General features: G+C 37.6%; 2 protein-coding genes across 2 annotated transcripts in view; one reads left to right on the top strand and one right to left on the bottom strand.

Moving 5' to 3' along the window:
• Positions 1-6,215: 6,215 nt before the first annotated feature.
• On the bottom strand, positions 6,216-11,124 carry ifngr2 (interferon gamma receptor 2). The gene is made up of 7 exons (XM_039649876.2): positions 10,728-11,124; positions 10,507-10,621; positions 10,071-10,234; positions 9,812-9,966; positions 9,556-9,706; positions 9,206-9,366; positions 6,216-7,538 (listed from the first exon to the last, which is right to left on the bottom strand). The coding sequence occupies exons 1-7, from the start codon at positions 10,777-10,779 to the stop codon at positions 7,413-7,415; spliced, it is 924 nt and encodes a 307-aa protein (XP_039505810.2). The 5' UTR covers positions 10,780-11,124; the 3' UTR covers positions 6,216-7,412.
• Positions 11,125-13,212: 2,088 nt separating this feature from the next.
• Positions 13,213-19,066, top strand: part of polk (polymerase (DNA directed) kappa) — an 11,541-nt gene continuing 5,687 nt past the window's right edge. The window contains 9 exon segments of the mRNA XM_039649872.2: positions 13,213-13,735; positions 14,094-14,213; positions 14,629-14,781; positions 14,856-14,987; positions 15,065-15,209; positions 17,571-17,768; positions 18,416-18,540; positions 18,622-18,788; positions 18,913-18,945. Of these exon segments, the coding sequence (XP_039505806.2) occupies positions 13,580-13,735; positions 14,094-14,213; positions 14,629-14,781; positions 14,856-14,987; positions 15,065-15,209; positions 17,571-17,768; positions 18,416-18,540; positions 18,622-18,788; positions 18,913-18,945 (1,229 nt within the window). The 5' untranslated portion in view covers positions 13,213-13,579.

The raw sequence follows: 19,066 nt of genomic DNA, 5'->3' as shown, positions 1-19,066 counted from the left end.
GTGCGCTCATTTGATCAACGGATTCAAAGTGGACCCGAAGTTTGGCGGAGGGATGAAAGAAAGCAGGTACTCCGTGCGCGCGCACCTTGTGGCTACTTCACGTTCACGTGAGATACAGCGACACCTTCTGAAGAAATCTCACACACAATCAGACAACATGTTATGTTATGTTGTGTTTATGTTTATGTTTATGTTATGTTATGTTATGTTATGTTATGTTATGTTATGTTATGTAAACCAAACAGAACGCTACTTTTGTGACACATACACAACACACAATCAATCTAGTGTAGTAGCCTACATGATATTAAATACACAGTCGGAGAGCCTCTCTCTGAAAGGTCAGCCATTCTTATGCTCTCCCCTGTAGGAAGAAAAAGCCAAATGTGCAAAGGGAGTGGACTCAAGTCCATATATGTTAGTTAGAGGATGGTTGGCAAGGTTGATTTTTTTATATAAGTCATATTTACATGTATGCACATTGTTGTCTTTAGTTTCTTTACACACACTCGAATCTTTGTTTGCTGTTGGTCTGAATCACATTAGGCAGAACACTGGGTGAATTAAACTTTGGTGGTGGTGGAAATTAGCCTAATAGCTGTTTTTTTTACAGGCCTATTTGCGCTTTTGTGTTTTGAACTGTAGCTGAACTTTTGCTAGCTTCAAATAATTTAGATATCAGTAATGTTCTTTAAGATTAAATTTGTTTTAATGATTCAAAGGTCTCCAACAAGCGGCAGATTAGATGAATGAATTCAAACATCTTATTTTCGAAGCATAATGACAATTGTCAGCATTTCAATTTATGTTTTTTATTTAGAATATTTTCTGTTGTTTTCATAGAGAGACTCATTTTGTAGTCCTATAAAATCCAGAAGAGATTTAGAATAAAATATATATAAAAAAAATTCTTTAAATGTTGCCTATATGTAGGCTAATATGCAGAAAAGAATGAAGACATTGTGAGTCTTCAAACTGTTTCAGACAGGCTGTAGGTTGCTATAGTCAGACATGGACAGAAGTAGGCTATGTGTATGGTGTTATCTGCAGGTTTTAAATGAGCAAAATAAACAACTGAAGGGATTTTGAAGGCCTTGTTGCTCGACTGACTTTTTTTTTTCTTGGCAGACACTCTTAATCCATTCTTTTGAACTAAAACATCACTCTGAGAGCTTTCTAAAGCATTTATTGTATAATGGCATGCAACAGTTTTGAAGTTTCAACTGTTTCTGAACATTTTTGATCCAGACAGTCTTGTTTCAATGTTTCATGTTTCATTTGGAGACTCCTGGAATCTATGCAGTTTTCCTCTTCTGGAATCATCCCTCTTTCCTTCTTGTTTTCCTTCTCATAAATACTATACTTTTACAAGACAAGTAGGCTACACTCACCTTCTCACCTTGAGGCAAGAGGAAAATAAACACACAGACTTTCAGATCAAGAGAGGATCTTGTCATTGACTCCAGGAAGATCATGTCACTTAAAGACTGCTTTGTATTGCCTTTGAGTTATGCTTTTTGGATGACTTCCAGTAAGAACTCTCAAAATACAAATCTATATCCATCAGCATACTGTTAACCAAACACTTGACCATTCGTGAACTCAAAAACTATCATCATCACATCTATAATAAAAAAAAGAGTTTTTGAAGGGATGAAATAGCAGTTTTAATCCATCATGTAGCTACATGACTCATTGGTATATCATCAATACGTAGGCTACTCTTTAGACTTTTGTAGGAGCATGAGAAATAATTTTGCACCCAATACTGTTATCATTATCATAGTTCATCGGTTGTATAAACAGAAACGAAGATGAAGAAGGCAATAAGGTAATATTTAATAAATCCAACGGGTAATCCAGACGAACAGTGCAACATACACATCCACAATTAGACGACACCGGACACTGAACAGAAACAGAACCGAACATATACAGGTGATAATGATGGTGATTCAGGAGTCCACACCTAAACAGAATAAGTGTCCATTAGAACAAATAAATGACTTTGGCAGACTATGACCAAACACAACATGTCCTCCCGGTTAGGCGCGACTTTTTGCCGTGGAGAAGAGGAGACGAAGAGGATGAGGGGATGGCAAAGGCGTAGTACAGACACCCAGGAGGAAGTTCTAGGGCTGAATGGACGACCGGGAGATTAAGGACGATCAACAAAGTCCAGGGTGGGGATGAAGGTGAAGTGAGCCAAGGGATGATGGCTCTTCTTCCAAGCCACAGCCAGAGTGTCCCATGGCAGCGTTGCTGGAGGGAGGAGCAATGGAGGAACACTGATGAGGGCCACCATGGGGTTTATGGGACAGGAGGCAATGACGGCGTGAATGGAGCCCACCGCGAAGCCGATGAGCCGAGGTGGTAGAGAGATTACGACGAACTAGATGGCCGCGACTGAGCATCAGTGACGACCTCCCGAGATCGAGGTGGAGATCCCAAGGTCTGTTGGCAAGCTGGAGTGACCAAGGGCAGAGGCGGCGCCTGAGGAAGAGAGGAGCGAGCCGCAGCTGAAGGGGTGGAGGAGAGAGCAGCAGACAGGTGAAGCGACCCAGGTGGAGCCGACATACCGAAGGAGTACGGCGAGGCTGAATGGCCGATGGTTCACGCTGAGGTCCAGGGAAGAAGGAGCACGGGTGCCGTGGCGAAGGGTTGCGAGGCTGATCGTAGCCTACCACACTGTCCTCGAAATCCACCAACACTTCCTCAGGAAGGATGGGAAAAAAATCTTACAAAGAGGATTATGATTCTTTCAAAACACCTTCAGAAAACCTTCATAATAAAGCATACGACTATCATGAAATTAATAGACTTAGTAATCTCATTTAGTGTTTTAAATGCCCTCATGTGTTTACTTTTGTTTAAAAAAACAAGTAGCCTAATGTTGATCAAGCCTAATTATTAAGTAATGTAAGTGGGCCTAATTATTATCGTCCTAATTCGTATTTTAAATAATGCTGTTAATTTGTTGTTTGGAACAAAGATGTTAAATTAATACTTCAAAGATTCAATCATAATACTCAAACATTCACTGGTCGCCACCTACTGGTGGAATGCTGTAATCTACAGAAAGAGTCAGATTGAATCAGGGAATGAATCTGATTCTTTTTGCGAACAGAATTGAACAAAATCCCTACTAGTCGCAGTTACGATTCTTCTGGGGTTTATAATAGTTTAGTAATTGAGGGAATGCACTTCTTCAATCTTAGCTGTCACACACAGACATGACAGGCCTTGGCTTACATCTTGTTCATAGTTTGAAAGTCCATTCCGATAACAAATATGGTCATAAATAGATAAGAATATACAATAATGTGGTTTGCACCTTAAAAATATGTTTTGATTCTCACTTGTTTCACTATACGGGTTGCACATTGGAAGACATGCATGTTCAAAAGTTGATTTCTTTCATTTAAGATTTTTGATGTGTTTATTATTTGTTTTTCATTTATTTTATTTAGTAGCCTACTGTACAAAATGGTAATATTTTGAAAAATTATTTTTACAATTTAAAAATTTCTATTTAATATTGTAAAATGTAACGTTGCAATGACTCAAGTCATTCAGTCTCGCATGATTCTTCAGAAAATCAGATTTTCTGCTCAAGAAACACTTTTTTATTTCTTCTCTATATATTTTGCAGGATTCTTTGAGGAATAGAAGGTTCAAATGAACAGAATTTAAATCTTTTGTAACATTATAAATGTTTTTACTGTCACTTTTGATCAATTTAATTCATCCTTGATGCATAAAATTATTTTATTTTCAAATAAATCTGACACCAAACTTTTAAAAGGCAAGCTATAAGACTGTAGCAGGATGCAGTTGTTACATTGCTGTTAACAAGAGAATTAATGCTCATATACACTCACCGGCCTTTATTAGGTACCCCATGCTAGTAACGGGTTGGACCCCCTTTTGCCTTCAGAACTGCCTCAATTCTTCGTGGCATAGATTCAACAAGGTGCTGGAAGCATTCCTCAGGGAGTTTGGTCCATATTGACATGATGGCATCACACAGTTGCCGCAGATTTGTCAGCTGCACATCCATGATGCGAATCTCCCGTTCCACCACATCCCAAAGATGCTCTATTGGATTGAGATCTGGTGACTGTGGAGGCCATTTGAGTACAGCGAACTCATTGTCATGTTCAAGAAACCAGTCTGAGATGATTCCAGCTTTATGACATGGCGCATTATCCTGCTGAAAGTAGCCATCAGAAGTTGGGTACATTGTGGTCATAAAGGGATGGACATGGTCAGCAACAATACTCAGGTAGGCTGTGGCGTTGCAACGATGCTCAATTGGTACCAAGGGGCCCAAAGAGTGCCAAGAAAATATTCCCCACACCATGACACCACCACCACCAGCCTGAACCGTTGATACAAGGCAGGATGGATCCATGCTTTCATGTTGTAGACGCCAAATTCTGACCCTACCATCCGAATGTCGCAGCAGAAATCAAGACTCATCAGACCAGGCAACGTTTTTCCAATCTTCTATTGTCCAATTTCGATGAGCTTGTGCAAATTGTAGCCTCAGTTTCCTGTTCTTAGCTGAAAGGAGTGGCACCCGGTGTGGTCTTCTGCTGCTGTAGCCCATCTGCCTCAAAGTTCGACGTACTGTGCGTTCAGAGATGCTCTTCTGCCCACCTTGGTTGTAACGGGTGGTTATTTGAGTCACTGTTGCCCTTCTATCAGCTCGAACCAGTCTGGCCATTCTCCTCTGACCTCTGGCATCAACAAGGCATTTCCGCCCACAGAACTGCCGCTCACTGGATGTTTTTTCTTTTTCGGACCATTCCCTGTAAACCCTAGAGATGGTTGTGCGTGAAAATCCCAGTAGATTAGCAGTTTCTGAAATACTCAGACCAGCCCTTCTGGCACCAACAATCATGCCACGTTCAAAGTCACTCAAATCACCTTTCTTCCCCATACTGATGCTCGGTTTGAACTGCAGGAGATTGTCTTGACCATGTCTACATGCCTAAATGCACTGAGTTGCCGCCATGTGATTGGCTGCTTAGAAATTAAGTGTTAACAAGCAGTTGGACAGGTGTACCTAATAAAGTGGCCGGTGAGTGTAGAAGTCAATCCTGTTAAAATAATTAAAGAATGCCACAATGAATGAATGCAACTCTAATTTAATGTGAGCATTTGCTGTGACTCCAACCTGAAGATCCTCATCTTTCAAAACATCCTTTTAAATCAAACGTACTTCTATCCATTCTTTAAATTGTTCATTGATTAATTGACCTTTGCGCACAAGAATGGTTTTATTAGACCCATAGACCGAAGGTTAACTTACTTTATCAGTTGTTCAACACATCTTTTGCTTTCATTAGCATAATAGCACAAGTCTTAATAGCACAACAACAAAAATGTAGGCTAGCTAAAACAGCCTTGGAAGACCAACTTTAGTCCAGCTAAACAGCTTATATGTCAAAGCTTGAACCATCCAAGACCAACTTCTGGGGCTGGTTTAGGTGTGTTTCATGGTAGTTTAAAGTGTTTAGATAATAACAAACTCTTTGATAATCTGTCTTTGCACATGTCAAGGCAAGCATCACTTGTGTAAACACCTGTCTGCTTCAAGTATCTGAAGTCCTTCTTTCCTCACAGTGGGTCTGCATGGAGGCTTAACATTCCTTTGATGGAGATATTGAGACAACAGCTTCAGGAGGAAGAGTTAAGGAGTTTAAGTCTGTTCCCTATCATCTCTAAAGCTATCCAACACATTGTATGCCGCTGGCACATTCTTCGCTTCAGTCTCATGCAAAGATCAGATGTTCTGTGGATAAAACAGTGCAAAAGTTCAGTTCAGACTAAAACAGTCTTGGCATTTCACTCCAGGTTTTCTTAAGGAATAAACAAGTCTTTTCATCACATAAAAAATATGACTAATGCTGCAAAATATGATTAGGTTTTCTGAGAAAAGCAGAAAGGCTTAGGAAGTTTGTAGTTGGCTTTTCCTTGAGTGCTTATGAAAATCATTTAGGCTTGTGCCCTCTTGTGGTTGGGGAAAAAAAAGTTTTATTTTTAACATAAAATTTGCATATTGTACATCAAGCCATTAGCATAGGCTACTTAACTCATGCTAATAACTGAAAATAATGCAAGAGGAAACACTTCTGTCTTTTTTAAGTAATCTATCCTTTTTTCATGTTTCACAATTGAGAAACTTTGAACATATTGTCTTGAGCATGTTCACAATAAAAGGTAATCTTTTATTCAAAAAGGTAAAATAAAATCTGCAATCAAAACAAGAAAAAAATTAACAGCTAAATTAATAAAGATAATTTCACAGTTGTGCAAAAAAGACAAATTTCTAAATTCTCAACTAAGAACACAGTGAGAGCTCAGTATAGTTTCAAATCTCCAATGTTCACCAATTATATTAAAGCTATTAATCAAACTATTCATTAAAAACTACACTATCATTTTACAAACTCACAGTATAAAAAATATTAAGCTACCACAGTTTGTATTGCATGTTAAATGGCCACAGTCACAAATGTAGGCACTACCAAAACTTTTCGACAAGAACATAGAAAAATACATACAAGTGCAAGCTTTTATTAAAAGCAGCCCAAATGAACACAATTAAAATAAGCTGACACACATTCTACTCTTCCTAATTAACTCCATCGTCAAATACAGTTGCTATATGAAATGATTCAATGTGTTTACATTTTGGCAACCAAATTAATTTCACAATAAAAGACATTCAACAAAAATATACATATATAAAAACATAGAATAAAATGTTAATAATGAGGGACATGTACTATAAATTATGCTCTGAGGGAAGACCATGTACTATGTACAGGTATTTAAAGGGAATTTTGTAATATAAAAACATAACTCATGAAATGCTGAAAACTGAGCATGTGTTCTTACAGCAGTTAAGCTGAAATAGGGAGCGACTATCAGAGGGTCAAGTGGAGTAACCAGTTACGGCCAAACAAAAACAACTAAAATATTTGAAGAATTCTTACATTTAAGTTATTTGAATATTTATTGTCAGAATGTAGTTATTTCCTTTAGCTGAATCTCTACTTCGCCCATCACCATCATAGATCCGTATGCAGATTAAATGTAGATAGCAATTACATTATTCTAAAACTGTAGCATGGCAACAAAAAGTTATTATCAGATTTAGTGTTAAAAGTGTTAGAAACATAAATCATTGCAATCTAATGTAAACCAAATACCCTAAATAAACATTAAACAACAATAATACTATTGCTCATGTAACCGTTTTCCTAAGCTTTTAGACAAGACAGATTTGAAATTGTAAGCTTGTTAGTGATGTGCAAAGTATGTTAATTGCAAATAAAAATACCAAAGATTTTTTTTTTTTAAATAAACTAATAATGTGCATGTAAAGACAGCCACAATCTTTAAGTCAAAGATCTTTTCTCTTGTTCCTCATTGCTGTCCTCTATTACTGTGATCAAGTCATACGACCGTAGACTCGGACTGCTGGGACTTGGACAAGCTTGCGGAGCAAACTCATTATACAGAACCTACATAAAGGGAAAGAACATAAATAGTCAAATCATCTTCATTTATATAGCGCTTTTAACAATGTAGAAAATGCTTTAATAGGAAATTGAAGAAACAGAGAATGTTTTGGCTTTATGACAGCTCTGGAATAGTTATTTTCCAGCTTAAGTTGGTTGTGATTGATTCACTTACGTCGCAACGATCATTAGTTATTAAAGGGATACTCCACCATTTTTTTCATATTGAACCATGTTATTCCCTTAACTAAGACGAGTTGATGCATACCTCTGTCATCTCATTGCATGCACTCAATCGCTCTGGTGCGCAAGGCACTTGGTTAACACTTAACTTAGCCCAGTTCATTCATTAGGATCCAAGCAGAGAAGAGACCGAACACCTCAACGTTTTCCCTATTTAAATACAGTTACACGAGTAGTGCAACTCGACGAAGAATGGAGTCCCTCTCCAGAGCGATGATATTACTGCGCCAAGTCCATAGATGTATATGAGCCGAGTCGAAGTGCTCCCAAGCACTTGCTGTGGTATTCTGCCATACATTATACTTATCCACTTTACACACTTAGAAAAACGCAACATTTTATTTTGTGTCACTGTCCTAGGTCAAATTACACTACTTGTGTAACTGTATTTAAAGGTGTTTTGGAGGTGTTTGGTCGCTTCTCTGTTTGAATCCCAATCAATGAAATGGGCAAAGTTATGTGCTATCAAAGTGTCTCGCGCACCAGAGCTATTGAGACGAGAGAGGTATGCATCAACTTCACCTCTGGAAAGATGAATGTGTATTTAAAATGGATCATTTATGTAGAAGAAATGTGAAATTATTTTTGAATTTGGAGCTTTCTAGACTGAGAAAAGACTTATGTGGATGAAAGACAACAACTCCCAGAATGCACTTGCTTCACTGCCCTAGGAGGCACACCTACTGGAAACAGAGGGAGCGCAGTAGTTAAACAAGTCTAGTCTACGTGCACTTAATCGCTCTGGCATGCAAGACACTTTTGAAGTGCTTGGGATATATGCGCCAAGTCGAAGTGCTTGGGAGTGCTATCAAAGTGTTTCGTGCGCCAGAACGATTGAGTGCACGCACTGAGATGAGAGAGGTATGCATCAACTCATCTTAGTTAAGGGAATAACATAGTTTAATATGAAAAAAAAAAAATGGTGGAGTATCCCTTTAAGAGTTCATTCTATAGGTATGCACGTTTGAATACATGTGCTGAGGCGTGTAGTCGTTCCTTTAAAAAAAAAAAAAAACCCTCAACAAACTACTTGTTAGGCCTTAAAATTTATAATACATCATTTTATCGCTTTGGCGTAGCCAGCCACGTGAACCGGAATTATCCCGACAACGATTATCTGTACAGATGTAAAGAGGAGGCCTTCACTAGGGAGGGACTAGCCGAGTAGTCAAATACTCAATTAAAAAAAAAGATAATAGTAATAATTTACATCTAACTCTTCGAACTGATGAACGATAATTTAAGAAAAACGTGTTGCCTGATGATAAGCAGGCCTCTTCAGAACTCAGATTCAACAAGATATACAAAATAATAATATTGCACCAAAACAATATTTTACATAAAAGTAGTTAATTGTTATGGGTTGCCATATTCAGTTACTTTACATTATCTCAATTGATTAGTAATTATAAAATATGGATGTGTACCTCTCGATAGTGATCAGGAATTTCCAGTTGGATTGGCTGCAGTAGTTGTTTCACCTTTTTGTGGTATTTAAAAAGTACAAAAATGCAGACACCACAGATGGCCGAAACAAAAAGTGTGGTTAAAATACTGTAGAGCAAAACACGTCTCCTTGCTATTTCAGCTACACAGGAAGAAAGGAATGAAAGAACATTTCAGTTAAACAAGTTAAACACTTGAGCAAAATTGAGCAGCATGTGACTCATTTCAGTAACTAAAAGTTCATGAATTTCTGATGGAGTTTAATCACACACACTCTGAATAAAGCTGAAGCAGTTTGTGCTCTATTAATAAATAAGAAAATAAGACTTACGTGTTTCTGGGATGATTTTACATATTTTCTTGCTAGCATTTCCATAAGGCTTATCGTAAAGCAAATATTCAACCTGGAAACAGTAGTTTTGCTCTGATACGAGTTCAGGCAAGGGTTCATTCTTACGATTCGTAATAATAAAAGGTTCTGCCTGTAGGAACAAAAAACTCTTGTCAGCTTTACACTAGTCTTCCTACAGAAATAGGGAATGAATGTTTATTCACATTTTTCTTTTTTTGTTTAGGATGCAAGAGACCTTAGAAAATCCTCCGTTATCTACTTTCCAGTATGATATTTTAAATTGAATGTGCTCTCCATATTCTTTCTCCAAGCTCTGGTCCATATGTGTTATAGTCAGGGAAACCCTTTCATGTTTTACAATCAGATTTGTCACAGGAAAACAAACTGCAACTGTGAAACACATAGACCATAAATATTTGTGTTAGAGATATTCGAGGTGAAAAATCAAACATTTAAAATGGAAGGTCCATATAACCACATAAAGCAATCTTTACCATTTACACACTGGACCGGTTTTGAATACTGCCATTCTGACACGTTGTTTCCTTTCTCTGTGCGAACTCGAAATACCGCTCCATAAAATTCAGGAGTGATTTGAAATGTTCTTAACTTCGTTCCAATATGGCTCGACACATTGAACCATTCATCCTCTGATTTGCTAAAATCAAAACAAAAAAAATGCAGAATAAGTTAAATGCAGGTAAGTGAGATATGACCTCTTCAGTCACCATTCCCTTTTTAACTATGGAAAAATAGCCAAAGAAAGTGAACGGTGGTGACTGAAATTATGTAGCCTATAACTCTTGTTAAAAAAAAAAAAAAAAAAAAAAAAAAAAAAACACATCAAAAGGGTTTGAAACAACATGAGGGTGAGAAAAAATGATGACAATTTCATTTTGGTTGAACTATCCATTTGACATGTATGCTTACAGTTTAGGGTTGTACTGTAGTGAATACAGCACGGTGTCATCGTTGGAAGGCTTCCACTGCAGATCTGATCCGACTATCTTGACATCGTGGGGGGGCTTTAAGCCGAATGTCCTCTCTTAAATAAAACAAATATACGCTGTTTTAAGGACATGACAGCAACGACACGTTGTTTTATATTGCAATTGGGGCAATTGCACAAATCATATCATTTGAGTTCTTACCGATGTTGATAATCAGAATAAAAACTGCAACTACGTTAAGGTAGCGGGTCATTTCGAGGGTTTTGTATCCATATTTTCACCATGAAACCTGGGCTTTTTGTTGAAGCGCCATTCTGGTTTTCTTGTTGAAACACGTTAGTTCCTCTTTAGGCTCTTCCGGTAAACGGCGTAAATGCAGCGTAATCTACTGAGTTCAATAACGTATGATCGCGCACAATGAAATCAAAACACATCTTTTGAACTCAATAATACACACGACAGAATTGTTTTACAACTTCTTTACTTCTCTTCTTTAAAATCCCATTTGTACGCGTGAAACAGATTCAATCTGTCTTTTCCTGCTTTTCCCGAGTTCCTTCTTCTTCTTGTTCTTCTTCTTTTAGAGTTTAGCTGTCTTCTTCTTCTTCTTTTTTTATTTGGCGGTTGGCAACTATTTACTGTGCATTACCGCCACCACAGGACTGGAGTAAGGCATAGGAGCTAACTGTCTTATTCTTTACTATTATTAAAAAAAAACGAAATATACCAGCAATTTCATAATTATAGATTAAAAAAAAAATTCTTATATCCTTTTTAAAAGGCCTGTACTTTTCAAAAAAGAAAATAAGAGATGAAAATTCTCCCTTGAACTTCTGTTCAATAGTGTTTTAGTTCCAGATCCAGACATTTTAGTTCCAGACATTTTCTTTGCTTTCAACTCATTAACTAGCCTTTGCCTTGCTTCATTGTATTTCTGACAGTACATTACATGCTCTACTGTTTCAGGTATATTATCTGGCAATACAATTTCCATCATGCTTTTTTATTAAAAACATTGTACTATTCAACTTTGTATGACCCAACCTCATCCTAGTCAGCACAATTTCTTCCTGTCTTGATCTGGTTATGTGTTTCTTTTCCCACTTTCCCTTGTATACTATATAGATGTCTTCCTGAGCACCCATTATCCCAGATATGTTGCCACTTTTTAATAGTTTTAGCCTTAATTATGCTTTTTATCTCTACTTTACTGTACTTTACATCTATATCTATATTGCTTTTATCTGTTTCTCTCTTTGCATGCTCACCGGCCATTTCGTTACCTTCCACTCCTATAGACCATTAAAAAAAAACAAAAAAAAAAACACTGGTCCGGAAGCACTTCCTGCTTCAGTTTTTTAACACTACATAAAAGCTGGGATAAAAATACAACCAACAGAACGTATAAAACTGAATAAAAAAGTTAAACAAACATCTTTATGATGTTTTCTTTACATGTGAAATAAAGAAAACAGTTACAGACTGAAACAGGAAGTGTTTCTGGACCAGTGTTGTTTACATCTTGCAAAATGGTCTATATGGGCTGAAACCCATACGAATGTCACCCTCCTTCCTGATGCTTGTATTCCATTTGCTAGCTGTAAAATTTCAATTAAAATATCTTCCCTTGAATCAGACCGATAGTTCTGAATACTGTACATTGCTGAACTTGAATCAGAGGCAATTACTGCCTGCAGACAATTGTTAGACTCTAGCCACAAGAGTGCTAACCATATAGCAACCAGTTCAGCAGTATACACTGCTAGGTCATCATTTATCCTTTTTGCCATTACTCTCTTCTCAGTGTTTTTAGATGCATCTGTAAAAACCTTTACACACTCTTTGTATTTTCCTGTTATATAGTTGCTTACCCCATACTTATCCACTCCATCTTTCTTCCTTACTTCCAATAGTCAACCTTCAATTTACTGTCACTGTTGGGCAGATGTTCAAAGATCCAATTCCCATGTTATTCACCTTATTTTTTATGACCCACCCATAACTTTTGATTTTCATACTTTCTATTTTCCTGGCATTCCCTTAATACTGTCTGAGACATGTGGTTCTCTTTATGCCCCCTGATATTTGGTCCCTCCTCAAATGACCTCTACTTGCATTGCAGCTATTGGAGAAGTTCTTATTGCACCACTAATTATCCTCATTGCTTGATTTTGCAAACCATCAAGTTTGTTTTGTCTTGGAGGCAGATCCATATGCTATACAGCCGTAGTCAAACACTGATCTCATTAGACCTGTATAGATGGTTTTTAATGCTGTAGTAGCACCCCAATCTATCACACATAAACACCTCATAATATTTAGAATCCTCTAACATTTATCTACCATCTTTTGGATGTGATATACCCATGTCAACTTCTTAGTTTAGCTGACGATTGGCAGACCAACTTAAGGTGCATTTACCGCCACTTACCGGACCAGATCTCGTGTCAAACGCGAGATTATTATATCGCGAGAGCGAGACAATCCCATACTCGACTCGCGTCCCATTTGCTGCTAGCTAACTTAATAAACAACGCAACAAATGGCGTCCTTTTTCGCAGTGGCCTTCAAGGGTGCAAACAAAGTCGTTTGGAATTCGCTCACAATAAAAATATCACTTACCATTTAAAACATGCATGAAACGTATGTTCACATTCCAGTACAGCAGGTGGCGATGGCGATAAAGATGTTCATGGTGGTGCATTCCTTTGCGAGAAGAAGAATGGGGGCTGAGGGGCCATGGCTTGATAAATAACGCTTTTACTTCGTGTTTGTTTTTAGTTGACTATAAACCCGTGGATTCCTGATTAGTTTAGGTTTCTTTAGCTGTATATCTGCAAGACAGTCAAGTAACTTAATTCAATTAAAACCAAATGATTAAAATGCATTCGGTGATATCTAGACTAACTAGCACAGGAAAAGCTGTCAATAGAAGAAAAACAACAACGTTATTTTGCCTGCTATCATAGTTAGACCTCAATATTTAGCATTTATGGCAGGTAGCTTACTGGGTCACAGGTGTTAGTTTGGTAAAGGAAGTGAAAGAAGCAGGAATGGAGGATCATCATCATCATCAGGAGGATGCTGCTGTGAGTGTGAGCAGCTCTGGAGCGGATCTACTCTCCAGGATCGCTCTCAATGACAACAAGGCTGGCATGGAGGGACTGGACAGAGACAAGATCAACAAAGTCATTTTGGAAACCTCCAAGGTCTGCACAGCTATGTGTAGTTGACAAACGTGGACATTAAGCTTTTTTTTTTTTTTTTTTTTTTTTTTAAAGCAGATCAGACAAAAAATACAATTAATAGTTAATGTGAATGGGTGAAGTTTGGCCTGTCATTGAGTTTCTATCAAGTTAATGTTACATTATAGTGCTGTTCTGATTCATTTACATATTCATTTTTTAATAAACAACATGGAATCAAATTTTATAGTTAATATTATAAATTCATTAAATGTTTAAATACTTATATGAAATGAACCGTAGCAAGTTACAGTTCAGGACAGTGTTGACATTGACTCATTTATAATGCAGTTGAAAAAAAAAATGTTCTTTTGAATAACAGGGATCTAAATTTTATGAAAATGAACTTAAGAAGGAGCGGCAGGTGAATCAGCGCATTGAAAAAATGATGAAGCAAAAAGCAAAAATCACTAAAGAACAGATGAAGCAAGCACAAGCAGAGGTAATCAACTCTGTAATGATTGTAATAAGTCTTATCACAATTTCAACCTGAGTTTTATTACTGAAATGCTATTATATTGAAAAAAAGGATGTATTATTTTAATAATTTGAAATCCTGTCCAGACAAAATTATTCAAAATAATGATGAGTCTTATTAATGTTTTACGCAGTTGTAGGAACTGTGTGAATTAAGCCTTATGGTCGTGATAATTGCATCGTGATATTATTGCATTGTTCTTTATTGTCACAATGCAATAAATCTAATAGTCTGAAAATAAACTACATTGTCTATATGCAAAATATAAACTGAAGTGAAACGAAGAGTTTGACATTTCTGTGAGCTTTACCCAGAGTATACATTGAAATACATTAGTTCCACGTACCCGTTCAGTTGCTTAAAAGTTTTTGCACAATAGGTGGACAAACTAAAATGTGAACTGGAGAGGGGTCGAGATCTAGGCCGTGTGATAGTTCACGTAGACATGGACGCGTTCTATGCTGCTGTAGAAATGAGAGACTGCCCGGAGCTAAAGGACAAACCGATGGCAGTGGGGTCCATGAGCATGCTGGTGAGAATCTAAAACAAACCTCACAGAACATCATCACATGTCCACAGTGTTGACATTGTCTTTATCAATTATAGTCAACCTCCAATTACCACGCCAGGAGGTTTGGTGTCCGTGCTGCCATGCCAGGGTTCATTGCGAAGAAGCTCTGTCCAAACCTAGTTATCATGCCCACCAACTTTGACAAATACAGAGCAGTGAGTGCCCAGGTATGTTATATGTTAGTTTGGCGACATTCAGTAGTCAATATCTGCTATCGTTTCCTCATGTCTGGGTTTGTCTTAAGGTACGGGAGATATTCTCTGAATATGACCCTCATTTCATGCCTGTGAGTCTGGACGAGGCTTATCTGGACATCACTGAGCATCTGGAGCAGCGGAAGCTCTGGCCGGAGACCATGCGAACACATCACATGTGTGATGCCAAGACAGGTGTGTTACAAAAGTCTACTGACTAGTGCAGGGGTTTTCAAACTGGAAGTAATTTGTGGTCTATCGAAAATATTGGAGATAAGCAGTGTAAACAAAATTGAAAATAAATAAATATTTGTAATTGTAATCATGATTTATTTAAAAAAACACACACACAAAAAAAACATATTATAGCACTATTAGAAGTAGAAAAAAAGTAGTAATTTAATATATATATATTCCAAATAATATTTTGCACAGATTTCTAATTTAAATAAAAATCTGGTCCCACTTTATATTAAGTTTCTTTAATTACTATTAATCTTTGAATGAATAATTTTATACAATGCATTATTGTGTACATTTTTACATTGTACTTGCATTTAAAAAGTGTCTACATGTAATTTCTGTAATTGATTTCAGTAATTACATCTATAATTACACCGTTTACCCTCTCCTTATACAGTGAGAAAAATAAGTACTTGAACACCCTATTTTGCAAGTTCTCCCACTTAGAAATCATGGAGGATACATAATCTAAATCATTGATACATAATCTAAAAAGATATCCAGAAATCACAATATATGATTTTTAACTATTTATTTAAAATAAGTATTTGAACACCTGTCTATCAGCTGGAATTCTGACCCCCAAAGACCTGTAGTCTGCCTTTAAAATATCCACCTCCACTCCATTTATTATCCTAAATTTGATGCACCTGTTTGAGGTCGTTAGTTGCATAAAGACACCTGTCCACCCAATACAATCAGTAAAAATCCAACTACTAACAAGGGCAAGACCAAAGAGCTGTCCAAAGACAGACCCTAGAGAGAAAATTGTACGCCTCCACAAGGCTGGAAAGGGCTACGGGGAAATTGCAAAGCAGCTTGGTTTAAAAAGGTCCACTGTTGGAGCAATCATTAGAAAATGGAAGAAGCTAAACATGACTGTCAATCTCCCTTGGACTGGGGCTCCATGTAATATCTCACCTCGTGGGGTCTCAATGATCCTAAGAAAGGTGAGAAATCAGCCCAGAACTACACAGGAGGAGCTGGTCAATGATCTAAAAAAAGCTGGGACCACCGTTTCCAAGGTTACTGTTGGTAACACATCATGGTTTGAAATCATGTATGGCACGGAAGGTTCCCCTGCTTAAACCAGCACATGTCAATCCAGTCTTAAGTTTGCCAATGACCATTTAGATGATCCAGAGGAGACATGGGAGAAAGTCATGTGGTCAGATGAGACCAAAATAAAACTTTTTGGTCATAATTCCATTAACCGTGTTTGGCGGAAGAAGAATGAAGAGTACCATCCCTACTGTAAAGCATAGGGGTGGTAGCATCATGCTTTGGGGGGGGGGGGGGGTTTCTGCACATGGGACAGGGCAACTGAGGGTGAGGAAATAGGATGACCGGGGCATTTTTTTCATGCGAGATTTTGGGAACAAGCTCCTTCCCTCAGTTAGAGCATTGAAGATGGGTCGAGGCTGGGCCTTCCAACATGACAATGACCCGAAGCACACAGCCAGGATAACCAGGGAGTGGCTCTGTTAAAAGCATATCAAGGTTCTGGTGTGGCCTAGCCAGTCTCCAGACCTAAACCCAATAGAGAATCTTTGAAGGGAGCTCAAATTCTGTGTTTCTCAGCAACAGCCCAGAAACTTGACTGATCTGTGTGGAGGAGTGGGCCAAAATCCCTCCTGCAGTGTGTACACCTGGTGAAAAACTACATTTGACCTCTGTAATTGCAAATAAAGGTTACTGTACCAAATATTAACATTGTTTTTTTTAGGTGTTCAAATACTTATTTGCAGCTGTATCATTCAAATAAATAGTAAAAAAATCATAGAGATTGTGATTTCTGGATTTTTTTTTTTTTTTTTTTTAGATTATGTCTCTCACAGTGGACCTACGAATTTCAGACCCCTCCATGATTTCTAAGTGGGAGAACTTGCAAAATAGTAGGGTGTTCAAATACTTATTTTCCTCACTGTATCTTAACCCATCATTTTAACCTGTCCGTACCTCTAAGCATGTCCTTAACCTTACCCGTATCCCACCTTAATATCAGAAAGTGTTTTGCAATACAACATGAACACAGTAAGTACATTGTACCCAACATTTTTTTTAAGTACGTAGTAAAGACTCCAAAAACGAAGTGAGACCTAATATGTAATTAAATTAAAAAAAAAAAAAATGTTTTTATGGTATACATTACATCTTTATTCATAAAAAAAATATGTTTGGGAGTCGTCGGCATCTAAAAGATTGAAAAGAGGTTCACTTTTTATGTTGTAAAAGCTTTTATTTATGTATTAATGTCTTTTTAATATGAGCAATTATATTAGCATGATGTTTGTTCTTTATTCTGATGAAAAGATAATGATGCAGGAAGGTTTGCGGGTGAATCGGAAAAAGATGGACTGTCTCCTGTGCTGTTTGAGGACAGTCCCTGCTCCTCGACCTCTCTGTCAGGAGCTGAAGGGAAAGCTGAAGTGTTTGGGACAAGTGCAGAGGAGGCTGTGAGGGAGATGCGCTTCCGTATTGAGCAGAAAACGTCTCTTACTGCCAGCGCAGGTGAATATTTTTTATTGGTTTTTGATTTTACTGTTAAGATTTTTGCATTAAAGCTAACTCTACCCTGCTAGCATTGAAATCATACAAATCCACCCTCCCTGCACCCAAAGCCACGCCTCCTCCAAAACACATGAACATACAGAGACCAGAATTGAGACGACCAGAGACGGCTTTATTGTAAAATAACGCTCGATTTGCATCAGGTGTCATTCCACAGTGAGAAAACTTTACAATGTCTTTGTGTCGCTTGTCAATTTGGTTGCATTCCCCTTACCTTCAGCTGTCAGTAGAAACCATGGAAAGAAGTGTGCTTCCTAAAAATGCGGTAGTAGGAGTTAAAGCGTCAAAGCTGACGATCACTGTTCGTGTCTGGGAAGCCACAGTTGTTTGTTTTGAGCATTCGTGATGAGCCACAATTATTTATTATCGTTTACTGCAGGTTCTGTCGCCAGAGATAATCTTTGAAAACAGCTTTATGGTTGCACATTCTGTCGCTACCCAGTGACATCAATCTACACCTTTTGTTGTTGTTTTGGATAAGCAACCTCTTGTGGTGAAACTTGCACACTGTGCCTTTAACATGCAAACATAAGTATATCCAGTATTTATACTGTATGTACGTCATTTCTAATTATTTTCTGTTGTAGGTATTGCCCCAAACATGATGCTTGCAAAAGTATGCAGTGACAAGAACAAGCCCAATGGCCAGTACCGAATTCCTCCTGAGAGACAAGTTGTGATGGAGTTTATGAAGGATCTTCCTGTCAGAAAGGTCCGCCTGAACCCTTTTATCCCTGGCTGTTTTATAGCTCATTGTCGTGGCCTAATATTATTGTTTATTTATTTATTCCAGGTATCTGGTGTTGGAAAGGTAACTGAGAAGATGCTGGCTGCTTTGGGCATTGTCAGCTGTGCTCAACTTGGCCAGCAGATGGCGTTACTTTCCCTGCTTTTTTCGGAAACCTCTTGGCATCATTTCCTTCACATATCTTTGGGTTTGGGCTCCACATATATTGAGAGGTGTGCAGTGTTAATGTATACGTTAAAGCATCAAACATACTTAAGTAATATCAATAAACTACATGGGCAACTGTTTTGTTGGATACGGAATAAGATTCATGGACTATCTGGTCTTTTATTTCAGAGACTCGGAAAGAAAAAGCATGAGCACTGAAAGGTAATCTTCTCAATGTTTTTTTTTTTTTTTTTACAGTCTTCAGCACATGCATCAGTCCCAAACATTAGTGTAAACTTGAAACAACATTCTATTTCATCCATCCCTTATTTAATTTGTGCTA

Source organism: Pimephales promelas, chromosome 4, assembly GCF_988280905.1.
Source record: "Pimephales promelas chromosome 4, fPimPro1.hap1.1, whole genome shotgun sequence".
NCBI classification, from domain to species: domain Eukaryota; kingdom Metazoa; phylum Chordata; class Actinopteri; order Cypriniformes; family Leuciscidae; genus Pimephales; species Pimephales promelas.
This window is presented reverse-complemented; position numbering and strand designations above follow the sequence as displayed.

Coding starts and splice junctions, on each gene's coding strand:
- ifngr2 (XM_039649876.2), bottom strand. CDS start 10,779: ATGACCCGCTACCTTAACGTAGTTGCAGTTTTTATTCTGATTATCAAC. Junction 10,235..10,506: donor CTACAGTACAACCCTAAACT/GTAAGCATACAT, acceptor TTTTGATTTTAG/CAAATCAGAGGATGAATGGT. Junction 7,539..9,205: donor TTCCTGATCACTATCGAGAG/GTACACATCCAT, acceptor CCCTTTATGTAG/GTTCTGTATAATGAGTTTGC.